We start from the raw sequence: 18,636 nt of genomic DNA on the forward strand, positions 1-18,636 counted from the left end.
AGCACTTCACAAAATCGCATAAAATATTACAACTTAAAATTATTACAGCTTAAAAATATTACAGCCTAAAAAAAAAAAATTGCATCCTAAAAAAAATTACAAAAAATAGATATCCTAACAATAATTATTAATAGTTATTTCTGAGTTCCAAGTTACTTTACTTCAAAGTTTGAGTCAACAATGAGAAATAAAAAATATACAAAATTTGAAAACAAAACCTTTGGTGGTGGAGTTTTGTTGTTTGTGTCTAAATGTTGTTATATTTTTACTAGATATGTCATTATTTGATAACATTGGTATTTTAGTATACAAGTAGCTATATGTTACAAGTTAGCTTGTGTACTGTACATTTATTGCTTGCATGAGTTGTAAACAATAAATTTTATTTCTTTATAGCTGTTTTACTCTACCGGCTACTTTAATGTACTTTGCAACCCACATTAGTCAGTTGTACATGCCACTATGCTCATATTCTACCAGTAAATAAACTTTATCTTATTGTCCCATGGATACATTGCGTGTATGTGTGTGCTTGTGTGTGCGTGTATGTGTGTTAGAAATGTCCTCCTAACGTTTGGGGAAACTCATTAGCTGACTGGAGATCACATGTTATGCTGGTTGTATTGGTGAACACAGTAATGGAATACCACAAGAGTGGTGCAGATAGATTCTTAATTTAAAGGGGTTGTATCAAGTAACACAAAATTAATGGTGAGTGTTGCTGCTAGAAATGGCCGCAAAATGTCATATAGTTGTAATATACACTGTAGAGCATTTTATTCCACTTTTGGAGAACCTGTTTCCGTGGTATTCATAAACATATTTACTGAGTCCATCAGTCTAGTTTAGACAATATGCAGCTATTGGTTGTGTGATTGTAAAAATGTGAACACAATACTGAGTCCATCAGTCTAGTGTGATTGTAAACATATAAACACAATACTGAGTCCATCAGTCTAGTTTAGACAATATGCAGCTATTGGTTGTGTGATTGTAAACATATGAACACAAGACTGAGTCCATCAGTCTAGTTAAGACAATATGCAGCTATTAGTTGTGTGATTGTTAACATATGAACACAATACTGAGTCCATCAGTCTAGTTTAGACAATATGCAGTTATTGGTTGTGTGATTGTAAACATATGAAAACAATACTGAGTCCATTAGTCTAGTTTAGACAATTTGCAGTTATTGGTTGTTTGATTGTAAACATATGATCACAATACTGAGTCCATCAGTCTAGTGTGATTGTTAACATATAAACACAATACTGAGTCCATCAGTCTAATTTAGACAATATGCAGAGCTCAATCCATCAGTCTAGTGTGATTATAAACATATGATCACAGTACTGAGTCCATCAGTCTAGTTTTATATGTGATTACAGCTTAGTGTTGGCGATATATTACTGAATGTTATCTATCAACCATACTGACAGTACTAAGTTCATATTCTCATTCCTTACATGTTACTCTTAATTAATCTTGTTCTCTTTGACAGGCGATGATGAATGGAGGTCTCCGGACCTTTCTGAGGTCATCGACTATCTCTCCAGCCGAGATGAGGGTAGAGTAGCCAACGCTGCGGCGTACCTTCAACATCTCACGTACGGGGACGACGGGATCAAAAATAAAACCCGGTGGGTATTTCTAGAGTAGATACATACATCAGATTCACCCATCAAAGAAACTTGATCTTAGTCCATGTCAAAGGTCAGTCAGTTTCATTAGAGGAGGATTCTGATTGATTGAAAAGCAGGCATGAGCTTTTTCCGCGAATTCGTGGAATATGCGTGATTTCTTTTCTACCTGGAGGACAAAAACTATTATCCTAACACACTGTAGCATACTCAAACTGGAGCCTATACCGCAATTTTTGCAAAGTTCTGTGATTTTTTTTTTACCCCAGGCTCATCCCTGGAGAAGGTCTTGATCATGGAATGAAAAAAATTAACTAGTAATATAAAACATTCAGCTGAATTTGCTAGTGTGGGACAGTTGATGTCCATTTCAATGACCGACAGCTAACTTTGTTTTGACTCACAGGCAATCAACTACCTTTCATAGATGTTAATGGTCCGGTTACCTCGAAAGAATGGTTTCTATTTCCCCTTCCCTTGTCCCACCCACACCCCACCCCAGCCCCATCACCATACCATAACACAATTTGTTTTCCAGGGGTTATTTTGATTCTGAAACCTTTGTCATACAGCTCACTAGATCACTGCAATGGAATTTGTCCAGTGCTGCGAGGGAGGTTAGCTTGTAGCTATAGAGTTGTGCTCAATCAACCATTCAATTTATCTTGAATCAACCGTTCCAGGAATTTGTAAAGTGCCTACCTAGTATCCAGAGTTCAATCAAAGGTTATTGTGTCTTGAAGTGTTAATGAGTTTGTTTAATAATGGGAAATGCTGGTACTTTATGGTATGTAGTGAACTTATATGATATTATATTATAAAATATCTTGTTTGGGTTTCATAGTTGCTTGATAGGGACTCTCTGAATTGAATGTCAGTTACTTAAACTTGACTTGGTTTGTACCCTGACCGTTGATTTGGTTTGTAGTACCTGACTGTTGATTTGGTTTGTACATTGACCGTTGATTTGGTTTGTAGTACCTGACTGTTGATTTGGTTTGTACATTGACCGTTGATTTGGTTTATACACTGACCGTTGATTTGGTTTATACACTGACCGTTGATTTGGTTTATACACTGACCGTTGATTTGGTTTATACACTGACAGTTGATTTGGTTTTTTCATTGACTGTTGATTTGGTTTGTACACTGACCATTGATTTGGTTTGTACACTGACCTTTGATTTGGTTTGTACCCTGACTGTTGATTTGGTTTGTACCCTGACCGTTGATTTGGTTTGTACACTGACCACGGGCGTGACAAACTTACACATGTGACAGGGCACACAAGAGTACAGTGGATAACATAAACTTTAGCCATACCTCGTTTCTTCAAATTAGTCAGCACTGGAACCTTACTGTTTTTGTGTGAGGGCGAAACCCTCATTAGGTCAACAGGCCACGAAACTTAAAGGTCATATCTCTGAGGTCACTATCTTCATGGCATCTCATCTCAGCTATGAATGGCTAAGCTGGTGACGATGTTGGGTTGTCAAGTCCCTTCCAAATAATGCAGTTTTTTGGCTTATTTTTGTGCATTTGTCATTCTTTTCTTATAGTGGTTTGAATGGTATTCCTGTCTTAGTGGAACTCTTGAATAACAAGTCATCAGAGATACATCGGTCAGCCTGTGGAGCTCTCAGAAACATCTCGTTCGGCAAGGGAAATGAGGAGAACAAGGTGGCTATCAAGAATGCTAACGGTGTTGCAACTCTGATCAGGTTGCTACGTCACTCTCAAAATGCAGAGGTAAGTCGCAAGTATCCGCCCCATTGGAGGAAGTCATCTTGATCAAAATATTCTACTTCTAAATACTTGTTTTTGTTCTCAGAAGTGCTATTTATTCAGTTTCTCCCATTCAAAATTAGTAGCTATGGTAACCTGGCTGTTTTCAAATTTCCATAATTTACAGATTCGTGAGATGGTTACCGGGACTCTGTGGAATCTGTCGTCATCTGAGGTAAGTTGGAGGAATTATGCAAATTATCCAATGTAAGAGAGTGTGTTTCTTCTTGGCCAATCAGAAAGTGCCTCATCTTTATTCATTAGTTAAGGTCATGTCTTCTGCTGTTTGATCAGTCCTTCAAGTGGCATAAAGAGATCAAAGGGCTTATTAGCATTCTTGATCTGTGTAGGGTCAGTTGTATGACCAGAGTTCTACTATGTACTTATCATGTTACTTATGCCAGGGTGTGGCAGCCTGTACTACCCATGCTGATACTGTGTGGCCTTTTAATTGTCAATAAATTTGCGTTAGGAGTAAAATATACCAAAGAGTTTTCACGGCGGATGCAATAGATGTAAATATCCAGTCGAAGCCTTGGTGTCTTCTCATCTCTGTCTCTACACAAACGGTTACATCCAATTTATTAAAGAGTTAAACTTGGTGAGAATATAGAGATAATATAAAAAGTAATTCATATAACCATAGAAAAACACAGTATGTATGAGAGAATATAGAAACATAGCTTTGATGTTGGGAATGACAGGAAACCAGAGAGGAAGGTTTTAAAGCAATTTCTCAATTTCAAAAGAGGGAGAAAATTAAATGGGGGAAAAGGGGGGTGAAGAGGGAAAATAAAGGGGGAAAAGGGAGGAAGAGAGAAATTAAAGGGGGGGGGTGGTGTGCAACATAAGAAGAAATTGATAACAATCAAGGAATGGCTCAAGTGATATAAATTAACATTGAAGGCTTGTTTTCTTGAAAGAATTAGTTGTAGGAGAATTTTGAATTGGTAAGGAAATCCATAGATGAGCACCAGGAAAGTGTATGAATATTTGCTTCTTTGTGAATCTTTGCAGTCTCTCAAGATGGTGATCTTGGATGAAGCTGTGAGACCTCTACTGAAGAATGAGCTCATTCCAGAGACAGGCTGGGATCCACAGACCAACGAGAATGTGATCCTTCAAAACGAACAGCCGTGGAGTCGGATATTCTTGAATTGTCTGGGAGTTATCAGGTTAGGATGATTTTACGCCATCAGTAAACAATGCAAAACATTTGATATCATTGGGGTAATGTGGTAATTATTGTCTGGTTAGTGTAGGGTTTAGAAGCAATAAATTAATATCACCTGCCACTTTGAATTCTCAGTTTTAACAACTTGTATTATCAGGTTATTTAAATATCCGTGATTTCAGTTCTACCTCGGGGACAAAAACTATTATCCTAACACACTGTAGCATACGCAAACTGGAGCCTATACCGCAATTTTTGTAAAGTTCCATGAATTTTTTTTTCATCAGGCTCATCCCTGAAATAGACAAGTCGTTCTTGCTACGAATGTTAACCTAGTGTTAAATTACTTCAATTGAAATATACTTTATTACTATTACTACCCACAAACCCATGACAAGCCTATCGTGAGTAATATGACTGACCCATCAAACTCCCCTTGTCCTCTCATTCCAATTGTACTCGCTCCCTCACACTAGGGATCCAAACTTGCAAATATACATGCAAAGTGTGTATATTCTCTTTTGGAAACTTCTGCACCGTAGATACTGGACATTGGGTAAACTTCATCAAATTAGAGGACGCTATACATATTTACACACCTTATACTGTTAATACTCTCTGTTTCTGATGCTAGTTGTGATCTGTTCACCTGGTTGGCAACAAGTAGCTTGTCTCTTTGTAGTTCCTGTGTCACTCTCTCAAATTTAGCTTCCTGCAAAAAGGGATAATATTTTTAGAACTTTGTAAATTTATTTGTGGAATTAGAAATTTATCAGCAGTTACTGATTTAGTTCATTCGCTTTCTTAAAATATGGATCAAGAATTTAGTGGGATAAATATTTGTCTATTTTTTTTTGTTGTTGTATGGAAATTTTTGATTTGCAACTCAAAAAAAAATGAACCTGTTGGAATTAAATAAAAAACTTTGAATAACACTGTTCTGCATATGCAGTCCTCTTATATCATTGCAATATTAATGTGTATACCTGTATCTTTTATAACTAATATATATTTTTTTTATTTTATTTTGTTATGGTTTTTCAGGAATGTTAGCTCTGGTGGGATCGATGCCAGGAGAAGATTGAGGAATTGTGAGGGTCTGATAGATATATTAATACACATACTGAGTGGAGCAGTGGGAAATAGAGACATGGACACCAAGGTAAAATAATAAAAACCAAACACATTAACATAGTAGTGTGAGGAGGGTCTGATAGATATATTAATACACATAATACTGAGTGGAGCAGTGGGGAATAGAGACATGGACACCAAGGTAAAATAATAAAAACCAAACACATCAACTAGAATGAAATTTTGCTAGCTAGTATCATGTACAGGGTGTTTTGTATTTTACATACCGAGTTGAGACATTAACGTGATCATCATGTGTAGCGACTCCCTATTGTTACATGTTAACAATGTCCTATTGTTCTGTTTCTTTTGTATTTTTTCATTCATCCAGTGTGTGGAGCATGCTATATGTATCATTAGGAACCTCTCATACCAAACAGCTCAGGAGATTGACCACCCAGACACGGCGTCGACGAAAACAGCCACGCAGGACAAGAAAAACCAACAACAGAAGGGTAGGATTCAAAGACAATAATAAAATTAAATAGCAAGTATTATTAAGATGTATGTATCCTCCTGCAAGCAGGAACTCGCGAAGAAGCCATCATTGGCTTATCAAAGCCGCAAGTTGACCGAAGTCAGTCTCTTAGATTCATATTATTACGTCCATGATTATGAATTGTCAATTGTCAACAACTCTGTAACTGAACGACAGATATTAATCTTGGAGTGACTTGAACTCGGAACCTTATGATTGAAAGGCACCAGCGTTAACCACTGAGCTAACACTCCCTAATAGTGTAATAACACTCCCTGAGCTAACACTCCCTAAAAGATAGAATAGTATGTGTGTTCAGTCTATCTAGAGGTAACAGTCTGTGCTTATATTAATAAAATGTCAACAATATTGTAAAAAACCAAAGAGTAAAATAGCACAGCAATATATATATATATATGTTGTTTGTTAGCCTTGTGAAGACCTTGTGTGTTCATCATGTTGCCATTGTGATAAGATTGACCAATGAGATCTCTCACCGGATTCAAACAAAAATAAAATGGTGACCAATATCTTCACACTTTGTCAAAATGTCTTATCCTGTTACTATTATGTCTGATGTATAGATTACTCAGTTTACCCAAGGTTTACTGGAAATTAAATTCCATTGATAAAGTAAATTGCTTGCTACGTTGCTGTCCTCTATGGTTCCTTCGATGCACTATTATTTTCATTTCGTTGTAGCACCCCCGGCAGGCAAAGCAGATGTCTTTAGCTGTTTCTCGGGTAATAAGAAAAAACAGCCTTCGAATTACAATTCAAACAACACAACAGGAACTCTAGGGTGAGTTTTCTTGTTCCTGAAATGAAACTTAGTAGCTAACATATTACTCTAGGGTGAGTTTTCTTGTACTAACAATAAAACTTAGTATCTTGCATATTTGTATGTTTTTCCGATGACTTTTCAACATCTTTTTGTGTATAGCTTGATTCATGTTTATTTTGATAACTGCAGTCAGGGTAGCTCGGCTATTCAACTTTCTTTCCAATCAGCACTGCAAAAGTCAAAAATTACAAAATTTTCCAGTATGCTTTGAAATGTGTTTACTAGAGCTATAAACAATTTCTAGGGTAACAGCTTTTAATGGATAGGCATGTATATTTACTTTGTGATATGTGACATCACAAACAACATATGTTGGGACACTGGTGCATAAGCAGTTTGATGTTGAGGGATGTTACATTATAACCCCAGCATTTGTTGGGACACCAGGCTATAAGATACCAATTTAATGTCTTCATGTACCTTATCTGTCAGTTGAAGTTTTGTTACAAGCAGAACATTTAATCGGATGCATGCTAAGAGTATAATTAATTTGCATTAATTTGCATATAATGCATAAAATGCATCATTTGCATATAATTCATTTGCATAAAATTTCACATTACTCAAAAATTAATTAAACAAAGTACATTTGGGAATATTTATACCAGAAGCTAACGACATAATGTTTGTGTATGCACTTTCATGTTAGGAGACATTGCATCACAAACAATACAGCAGTAATTAATATCTCGATATGTTAAACTCATCACCAGGAGAGGTACTCTGGAGCCACCCTCGTTAGCTGACGGAGATAAACCGACCGGGGTGGAGTACATGTGGAATCTAGGATCAGTTAGGGTGTATGTGACCTTACTATCGGAGGCTTCAAACGCTGTAACGTTAGAGGCCGCAGCCGGGACCATTCAGAATATCACGGCTGGAGATTCCAGGGTCAGCACATGCTTTATCAATCCCTTCCAATGCTCCTATATTATGTATGCCTATATGCATATGCATATGCATATGCATAATTGGTAACTCTTGTGAAATTGAAATATTTGCTCGTATATTATGTATGCGCATGCCGCGAAAGTGTCCATTAGCTATAGGTTGCATCCAAAAACCTGCCGTTTGTACTGAACGACAGGTTTTTTCCAGTTGGTTAGCTGAGTGATCAGTCCCATCTTTTCGCACCTTAGTTGAGCTGCCTATATTCGTCTATTATGCAACTCTTCACACAGCTAGTAGCCAAATCACTATCAGATCAAGGCAGACATGGCAAGGTGTGAACATATCAACTCTTCCAAACTAACCAGTCTGTGTGTAGGAGAGGTGAAGTTTCAGTAAGTTGAGGTCAAGAGAGCTGAAAAATGCAACATGGTTAATAGACTAATTCTCGTCATGGTAAATGGTAATTCTTGTGAAATTGAAATAATTTTCTTGCGAAGGTTGGGAATTTTTGTTTTTCAAATTTCTTTGTTCAAGTGTGTTGAGGATAATCGTAATTGTTTGTGCCTTCTTTAATTGTGCCTTCTTTATAATTTCCATGAATATTCATGTACAATGCTATAGTGTTAAAATCGACTCTTCCCATATATTGGTGTACAACTCCATAACTGTGTTAAAATCGACCCTTGTCTCTTCCCAGATGGCGATTAATGTGCGAGCTCACGTTCGTAAGGAGAAGGGACTCCCGATCATGGTAGAGCTGCTAAGGATAGACAATGACAGAGTGGTACTCGCGCTGGCGAGGGCGCTGCGAAACCTCGCAGTTGATGCCAGGAACAAGGAGCTAATCGGTAAGGGACACAGGGATGGTAAAATACTGTTGGTTATTGTAGCTAGGTGCATTAGTTTAAATGGATGGCTTCCAGCATAACATTAAACCTTATATTGTTATAAAGCAGAGTAGGGCATTGTTTCACAAGAAGGGTGAAGCTAAACTTTTGAGATATGCACAAATTTGTTCTGCTTGACCCCATATGTGAGAAGTGCGTCACTAAACAAATTGAGCAAAAAATTTAATCGTAGCTCGTCAGAATGGAATGGAAAACATGATACTTTACTGGTCTCAAATAACACATTTTCACAATCTATAACAATTTATGAAGGAAAAATTTGTCATATAGCATAATTATTGAACGGTGGAAATGGTCACACTGTAGAAACAATATCCCGATAGACGTACTTATCAAATAAGCAATGATAATGACAATGACAATGAAACTGTTTATTTCCAACACAAAAGATAAGTACATTTTAAACAAGAATTCAATACATATAATCAAATAATCATGGTATTAAATATAATTCAATGAAAACTACCAAAGATCTAATGTGTGGAAAAGGAGAAAAACTGAAGTGCAATACTTATGAATCGTTTCCTCCAAATATAGGTTGAAAAATATAGACAAAAGAATTAGTCAAGACAATATAACATACCTAAAGTTACAAAAATAAAAATAAGAAAACAGAAAATTGAGGGAAAAAAAGAAAGTATTGAGAGGAAAAAAAAGAAAGAAAAGATTGGGCATTTATACATATTTGACATTAATGGAGATAATCAATTTGAAATAGCAGTGGATAACAACATTTGTTTGTACACTTTCTTAAATAATGACTGGGTGCCATTGTTCTTCAGTTTATCATCAAATGAATTCCAGAGTTTAACACCAGAGATGGAGATGCACATCTGTTTTTGGGTTGTTCTTGCAAAAATTTGTTAAAAATTATAATTCTTGTGCCTTATATCACTACATGATGAGAATTGTTAATTGTTTGTATGTATTTGTTTACCTTTAGGTCAATATGCAATGAAGGACATTGTGATTAGACTCCCAGGAGGGGGGTCTGATAACTCGGTCAAGGCCCTCTCCATGGAGAGCTTAGCGGCCGTCCTTCACCTCTTGCATGAGGTCATCAAAACAAACCAAGAACATGCAAAGTAAGCTATCAATATATTCCATATATTCTATTCTATTATACATGTATGTTGTGGGCATGAATGCCATAGTATGTGTTTGTGGCATCAGTGCCATGTTAAGTATTATATGTTGCATTATTGCCATTGTATGTTTTTTTAGTAGCCCAGTGTATGTTTGTTACACGATTGCCATAGTGTTTGTTGTTGCATTAGTGCCATAGTTTTGTGCCATAGTAAGTTTTAGTGCCATAGTAAGTTTTAGTGCCATAGTAAGTTTTAGTGCCATAGTAAGTTTTAGTGCCACTGTAAGTTTTAGTGCCATTGTAAGTTTTAGTGCCACAGTAAGTTTACTGCCATAGTAAGTTTTAGTGTCATAGTAAGTTTTGTGCCATAGTAAGGTTTAGTGCCATAGTAAGTTTAGTGCTATACTAAGTTTTAAAAACAAAACAAATACACTTGGCCTAAGTTCAGTTTATTTGAACACCTCATGAGGTTGAGATATATTGCCTGTTAACACATAAAGGTTCCTTCCATTCAGTCCTATTTCCAGTAATAATGATTCCTTTTTAAGCTTTAATTTTTTTATAACATTAATCCACTTTTGTTGTTTTATCTGTTTGCAGGGCATTGAGGAATGCAAATGGTATTGATGCTGTTATTGGGATATCCAAAGCTGGCCATAAATATCCTCCTGCAGTGATCAAGGCATCCATCATGGTGAGTATCAGGACAGAAATGAGTACTTCCTCTTTAAGCCCCCCCCCCCCAGTCTTAGTGCCAGGGTTCTCAATAGGTGGCGCCGGTCACAACCAGTCTGTGAAAGGCCTCAATCATTTGTGAAGAAACAATTGGCTAATAATCTTTCACTATTCATGATTGTGGGACCTTGATGCCTTGGGCTTGAAGACCATGATCCATTCACAGGAAATAATTTAGTTTTCAAAATCTACTGTGGCTGTTTAATGAAGGCTCTGAATTTTGTCTCTTTCAAAGTACTGCTCTATATGTTTGCACCTGTGCAGCAATTTTGACCACCTTGCATAGCATTTTTCAATGTGATACAGGATAACTTATTCCCTGTACTGGATAAAGTATTCCCTGTACAGGATAACTTATTCCCTGTACTGGATAAAGTATTCCCTGTACAGGATAAAGTATTCCCTGTACTGGATAACTATTCCCTGTATAGGATAAACTATTCCCTGTACTGGATAAATTATTCTCTGTACAGGATAAACTATTCCTTGTACTGGATAAACTATTCCCTGTATAGGATAAGCTATTCCCTGTACTGGATAAGTATTCCCTGTACTGGTTAAGCTATTCCCTGTACTGGATAACTATTCCCTGTACTGGATAACTATTCCCTGTATAAGATAAAGTATTCCCTGTACAGGATAAACTTCCCTGCACAGGTAAACTTATTCCCTGCACAGGTAAAATTATTCCCTGTACTGGATAAAGTATTCCCTGTACTGGATCAATTATTCCCTGTATAAGATAAAGTATTCCCTGTACAGGATAAACTTCCCTGCACAGGTACACTTATTCCCTGCACAGGTAAAATTATTCCCTGTACTGGATAAAGTATTTCCTGTTCTGGGTCAATTATCCCCCTAATACTAACATGAAAGACTGCCTAATAACAATGTTGAAAACTGAACATTAATCTTTAATCAATGTTACATTTATCAGGTTTTACACACACTGTGGGGTTTCCGGGACCTTAGACACTTCTACAGGACGGACGGTTTTGACGAGAGGGACTTCTTGACCGGCGTGTGGACGGTGAAAAGGAACACCACGCCAGGCAACCCTAAAACCAGCACCAGCAATGGCAAGCATGTAGATTCTTCCAATAGTAAGTAATTTCTCACTGGAGATGATGATATAAAGCCAATTATCATTCTTTATATACAACATATGCTATCTGTTCCTACTGTTCGCACTTCCACCTATATCCTATAGGGAACGTTGCTTTGCTAGATCAGCTCCACAGCTCTGGCACAGTCTCCCCTTACATCTGAAAACAATCCAGCATGTGTCAACTTTCCAGAAAGAACTCAAGACGTTCTTATTCACGAATGCATATCCATTTGTTTAATAACTGAACCGTGTCCATTTTAGGTACTTTGCTCCTGCAGCGCTTCTGAGCAGTTTTTTTTAACTGGATAAAAGCTCTTTACAAATTCTTATGTTATTATGATTATTTATCTTACATGAATAGAATAGCTTGGGAAGAACAACTCTACTACATATGTCAATGAAAATATATTGCAATCATACCTTGGGGCTGCTATGAGAAGATGAAATCTCTATTATAGATTCCCTTTAAATTTTGTCTTCATGCTGAAAGCAAGTAGTATTGTTACTGATATTCCAGTATAAAGCAACAACAAATCCTTCATTCATTGTAAATGAAACATTTGTAGTATTTCCTTTGCCAATTTGTTTGTGAACTTCATTTTGAAGTACTTTAGTACACAAGTGCATCTTGCTTGTAGTGTCCTTAAAAAGAGTCAATTTATATATATATACATATAGTATACCTATAGGTAACTTACAGCATGTTATTACTTTAGTTTCACGCCTGCACAGCGATCGCCAGACAACTGAATGTAAACGGTCGATTGCTGGTCGATCCTATGCGCCAAAGACAAAACTAAACAAAGCTCATCTCAAAGTGTCACCACGGTTACAAACTGCCCAACCGCGTCAGGAAGGATTAACACGCGACCGTTAACGATCAGTTGTCTGATGATCGCCGTACAAGCGTGAAACTCTAGTAACAAAACAACATGCTGTAAGTTACAGTATAAGTTTGTATTGAGCACTCTTGCAGCAGGAAGTGAACAATTGAATCTTTGTTAACTATTATGTATAAAAACTATTATGTATAAATATATCTATATGTATATATTGTTTTTGTAGCTCTTAGTAGATCCAGCCAACCAGAGATGAATTCAGCTCCCCTTCCTGTCAATAACTTCCCTTCAGAGACGCTGGACAGCAGGCGGTCAGATTATGGACCAGGTAGTGACCGGGGCGTGCAAGAGAAGGATTATGGCTATGATAAACAAGGTTTGTGGTCATGGAGTTCTTACATTTATGGGCATTGTATATTAACACTACATTTGTTAGATATGTTGCCGTGGTCTGAGTCTGTACAATGCACACATGGCAGCTATATTGTAGCTGTGTGTAGATTGGAGTTACTTTGGCTTTTATACATTTTTGAAGCTTTCCGGCTGCAGTTTGTTGTCATATTTGCGAAGAAAACTTACCCTGTATGTTAATATAATCATGCAAGTATTTTACTCTGTATGTTAGTATTATCATACAAGTATTTACCCTGTATTTTAGTATTATACAAGTTCGTACCCTGTATGTAAGTACTACGATGCAAGTATTGTTATAGTCCTGTAACCATTGGGCTATGCGTGATATATGCTATGAGCATCCAACTATCATTTAGTAAGTAGTGAAGTACTATCATCAACAGTGTAGACTCATATAGCACCATCCATTCTGTTCAGAGTTTGCATGAGAGAAGTGTTACTCATTAATAGTGTGGTATTATAAGCAGCAGCGTAGAACTATATAACAGCCTATACTGTATATTGACGTAATACAAGCTGCATGGTAGAGCTATATAACATCCTATAATGTATAGTGAGGTAATACTAGCAGCAATTTGTAGCTGTATAACATTGTATAATGGATAGTGTAGTAATACTAGCTGCAGCTTAGTGTTCTATAACATACTCTTATGTATATTGACATAGCTATATAACATTATATAATGAATAGTGTGGTTATACTAGCTGTAGCATAGAGCTACATAACATCCTATAATGTATAGTGAGGTAATACTAGCTGTAGCATAGAGCTATATAACATCCTATAATGTATAGTGTGGTAATATTTGCTGTAGCATAGAGCTGTATAACGTCCTATAATGGATAGTGTGGTAACACTAGCTGCAGCATAGAGCTACATAACATCCTATAATGTATAGTGAGGTAACAATAGCTGTAGCATAGAGCTACATAACATCCTATAATGTATAGTGAGGTAATACTAGCTGTAGCATAGAGCTACATAACATCCTATAATGTATAGTGAGGTAATACTAGCTGTAGCATAGAGCTACATAACATTCTATAATGTATAGTGAGGTAATACTAGTTGTAGCATAGAGCTACATAACATCCTGTAATGTATAGTGAGGTAATACTAGTTGTAGCATAGAGCTACATAACATCCTATAATGTATAGTGAGGTAATACTAGCTGCAGCATAGAGCTGTATAACATCCTATAATGTATAGTGAGGTAACACTAGCTGCAGCATAGAGCTACATAGCATCCTATAATGTATAGTGTGGTAACACTAGCTGCAGCATAGAGCTATATAACATCCTATAATGTATAGTGAGGTAATACTAGCTATAGCATAGAGCTATATCATATCCTATAATGTATAGTGAGGTAATACTAGCCGTAGCATAGAGCTGTATAACATCCTATAATGTAAAGTGAGGTTACACTAGCCGTAGCATAGAGCTATATAACATCCTATAATGTATAGTGAGGTTACACTAGCCGTAGCATAGAGCTGTTTAGCATCCTATAATGTATAGTGCAGTACTACTAGAAGTAGCGTCAAATGTTATTAGTTTAGTGTGGTGATAATTTCTTGCATTGCGATCATAAAAAAGAGAGAGATACATAGAGTAAAATATTGATCATTCACTTAGCTTTTTCATTGCATTCTCATTAAATTGTTATCCTTGCAAATGATTTTAGTCACTCTATTAATTTTTGCTTCTAATTGTCATTTGTCAAAGTTTGTATACATTACTAATCGGACAGATATTTGTTTGGTTTTAACAAATGGTGGTTGATGGCTTTGCAGTAGATGGTTCGAGATTTTTGTCCCTAACCCTCTTCCCATGCTTGTGGGTTACCTGAATTTGTGGTGCAGTTTGTTCGGAATAGCATGTCGTGAAGAATGATGGCAGTCTAAATTCCAGATTATTTATAGGCTTTGGGGATGAGGGAAGGGGAAGGGGATGAGTTCTTGGAAGGTGTAAACAGGAACAGATTTTGAGAGTCATGCTCTTAAGCACCCACTCTCCCCCCCCCCACCCCTCCCAAACTCCCATTTTGACAGTCTGTGTCTTATTGGATTGACCATGTCTGGTGGTTGGATTGACTATAGCTTGATTTCTTTAGGTTATAATTAGTTCATTTTTGTGCTGAATATCATCCACCTGCTTTCATTGTAAACTCTTTGAGGAACATTCTATAAAAAAAAAAACACAGAGCCACTTTAAAATTATATTTTTTGAAATGAAATACCTTTATAGGAGAGTGAAATGCTCATTGTCAATTCATTATCATTTAGTTATTAATACTAACCAACATAACTCTTAGTGCAGCTTTTGTATATTATTTGCAGTCATATCAGCTAATGAATATGCATGTATTTTGCTATCTCTCTTTGCATATCATGCAGATTTGCAATTCACAGATCCAGCCGCTTTCATTAGAGATTCCTATTCCACATACAGTAGTGAAGGTATGGTAATTGCCTCCTCATGAATAATTCATTCAATCAAATAGTTTCTTCTGCCAGTATTCCTTTCTCTCTGCTTACTCACTCACTCATTCATATCATTCTCTTTTTCTTATCCTTTCTGTGGGGGTGGGGGCAGTGTTGTGGGGGTGGGGGCAGGGTTGGAGGGGTGGGGCACAGAGAGGGTGAATGGGCTTGCAGAAAAACAACGATAATACCATTTTCAGGCATGAGCTTTTTCCGCGAATTCGCGGAATATCCGTGATTTCCTTTCTACCTCGGGGACAAAAACTATTATCCTAACACACTGTAGCATATGCAAACTGGAGCCTATACCGCAATTTTTGCAAAATTCTGTGATTTTTTTTTTACCCCAGGCTCATCCCTGCATTATAAGCTCACACATTGGTTCTGTCAAAGACAGCAACCAAATTATCTAAACGTTGCTTGCTTAGTTTGATATTCTCACATTGCATGAGTGTTTCCCACATTGCATGAGTCTCAATTTTTTCAGTCATCTTTAGTACACTTCATGTTCTCTCAGCTGTACTCAGGAAGGAGTGGAGAAGAATATTTGCAAACTAACATGGCTTATCCTGTCAAAATATTTTTTATTCAGTCTTTTGCATGTTGGTGATGGTTTTGTTGTATCAATGTAACGTCGCTTTCTTCAGTATACCTAGTCAGGTACCTCAAGATACCTTGTAAGGTACCTCAATATACCTTTATCAGGTACCTCAAGATACCTTTCATCAGGTACCTCAAGATACTTTGTAAGGTACCTCAAAATACCTTGTAAGGTACCTCAAGATACCTTGTAATGTACCTCAAGATACCTTGTCTGGTACCTCAAGATACCTTATCAGGTACCTCAAGATACCTTGTCTGGTACCTCAAGATACCTTATCAGGTACCTCAAGATACCTTGTCAGGTACCTCAAGGTACCTTATCAGGTCTAACCTACTGCACTCATTCGTTATTCCACTGCTAATCGTTCTGTATGTAAAACCACTCTTGTCTTACAGGGGACACAAACCTAACCATCTTTTTAAGCTGCTATGACAGAAGTTTGTGAAGAACAACTCTCCCAAATATAGTTTAAAGTCCGATCTGGGACCTGTTACTTTGTAAATCTGTGATGTCATATTACCACTGGGGTCTGAAACTTCTTAACTTTCTCTGTGATATTCCTTATAGGTTTTGTTTTCAAGGTAGAAGGTTTTGAAACTGAAACCAATGACATCATTAAATTTTGTAAGCAAACTGCAATTTATCTTTAGATTCAGCATTTGCAAACCCCAAACTTCATTAAAGAAAAAGACTTGCCAAAAAAAAAAAAAAAAGCATATGTGGTTCCATGATGTCATCTTTTAGACTTGACCAAGTCTTCAACCTAACTTAATCTGTAGTATCTCCCAAATGGAATAAGTTCATTCTTAGCTTATTCTTATAATTTTTTCTGTTTTCTATTTCTTTATTCTTATAATTATGAAAATGATTCTATTTGGTGGAGTTGTTCATGACAGTTTAACTCTATCACATTTGAATGATGATTAGATGTTTGTCTTCCTAAGTGTGTTACTCTAGTAGTTAAACTGTTCACCCTCTTGCGACGTCCCTCAGTTAAACAGAGTTATCAATATATGTGTATTATCCTTATTTGCTCAAAAACCACTCCTTGTCAGTAAAGGTGTTTCTTTTAAATGAGAATTTGATCTCAAAATGCACCTCCTTTAGCTTGGTTCGTTAAATTTTACTATGCTCTTGTTTTCTTCCAAACTTCTGTTTGAAGCTGTTCTTTGCAAGGAATTTGATAAAATCTGTTGGCTGCATGCTAGACCTCGAAAGAAAAGATAATCCCTTCAGAAACAGATCCCTTCAGAAACAGATCAAAAAACAGATCTAGAATGATAGAAAAAGCCTTTAAATTCAAAGTTTTATAAATGAAATGACGAGGGTATAAGTAGTGTGTACGTTACAACCAGGCATGAGCTTTTTCCGTGAACATCCGTGATTTCTTTTCTACCTCGGGGACAAAACTATTATCCTAACACACTGTAGCATTTGCAAACTGGAGCCTATACTGCAATTTTTGCAAAGTTCCGTGATTTTTTTGTACCCCAGGCTCATCCCTGGTTACAACCCAACACAGCAAACTACAGCATGACTTCCGTTCCTTATGTTTGTGGTATTAATATTGATTGAATAATGGTCTCTTTGCATGAGCTTCACTTATAGTCTGCAGCTATCACTAATGCACACATTTTGTCCACGGCAGACCATTCCGTATGTGTAATACATAACAACATAAATGTGAAACTGGTCTGTCACATGAGCTATAAATAAACCCTGTTTATATAAGACCACTCCTTTAGTTGTGAGGTTTTAATGTAGTTTGAAAACTAGTCTGTTAAATTGCATGTGCCTCCCTTATCTTTAGGGAGTTGAGGTATCTAAAACACACAGACCCTGTTTATGTAAGACCATTCCTTATTTGTGAGGTTTGACTGTGGTTAAAAAAAAACTGGTCTGTACTCTGTTGCATGAGCATCACTTAACTTGAGATGAATAATTCATGAGCATGGAATTGTCAGTAATGCTTTCATCATCATGTTTTACACTTATTCCAAAAATGAGGTGTGAAAGTTACCTGAACTTTTTTTTGCATTTCCTGAGCCTCACTGTCAGCTGATCTGGAAGAGTATTGTAGAAAATCTTTTGTTGAATACTATTTGTTGCGAATGAGAACAGCTGGTCTTACATTTGAGACCATTCCTTATGCATTAACAAATTAACTAAATTAATTAATTAACGATAAATTAGTTTGAAAACTGGTCTCTTGCATGGGTTGTACTTCACTGGTCTTACTTCTACTTGTAAGGGAAAACTATCAAAGAGACATGTCTGGTCTTTGTTTAAGGCCGCCATTATGATGTATTGTTGTTGTAATAATAGTCCTTTGTTTTCTTCAGATATACTAGATCAAAGACATCCACATGAAGACATACCTCTACAGGACCTTCACATCACCCAACAAGACCAATTATCCGATGTGGGCTCCTTTAGACCCCCTGTAGGAGGGGTACCAGTCTATGGAAGGGTGAGTCTAATAGTACTCATAGAAAATAAACAATTCA

At 36.7% G+C, this 18,636-nt stretch overlaps 1 protein-coding gene across 4 annotated transcripts in view; it reads left to right on the forward strand.

Annotated features, from left to right (window-relative positions):
- Positions 1-18,636, forward strand: part of LOC139982363 (uncharacterized) — a 79,955-nt gene that overhangs the window by 56,391 nt on the left and 4,928 nt on the right. For 3 of the 4 annotated variants that reach the window (XM_071995108.1, XM_071995109.1, XM_071995111.1), the window contains exons 9-23: positions 1,502-1,640; positions 3,200-3,389; positions 3,553-3,600; positions 4,443-4,600; positions 5,644-5,761; positions 6,065-6,188; positions 6,914-7,013; positions 7,769-7,946; positions 8,644-8,794; positions 9,798-9,939; positions 10,542-10,635; positions 11,614-11,779; positions 12,850-12,999; positions 15,439-15,501; positions 18,472-18,599. In XM_071995108.1, the coding sequence (XP_071851209.1) occupies positions 1,502-1,640; positions 3,200-3,389; positions 3,553-3,600; positions 4,443-4,600; positions 5,644-5,761; positions 6,065-6,188; positions 6,914-7,013; positions 7,769-7,946; positions 8,644-8,794; positions 9,798-9,939; positions 10,542-10,635; positions 11,614-11,779; positions 12,850-12,999; positions 15,439-15,501; positions 18,472-18,599 (1,949 nt within the window). The remainder of the gene's footprint in view (positions 1-1,501; positions 1,641-3,199; positions 3,390-3,552; positions 3,601-4,442; positions 4,601-5,643; positions 5,762-6,064; positions 6,189-6,913; positions 7,014-7,768; positions 7,947-8,643; positions 8,795-9,797; positions 9,940-10,541; positions 10,636-11,613; positions 11,780-12,849; positions 13,000-15,438; positions 15,502-18,471; positions 18,600-18,636) is intronic. The other variant, XM_071995110.1, reaches the window with a different exon arrangement.

This window comes from Apostichopus japonicus, chromosome 16 (genome assembly GCF_037975245.1).
Source record: "Apostichopus japonicus isolate 1M-3 chromosome 16, ASM3797524v1, whole genome shotgun sequence".
NCBI classification, from domain to species: Eukaryota; Metazoa; Echinodermata; class Holothuroidea; order Aspidochirotida; family Stichopodidae; genus Apostichopus; species Apostichopus japonicus.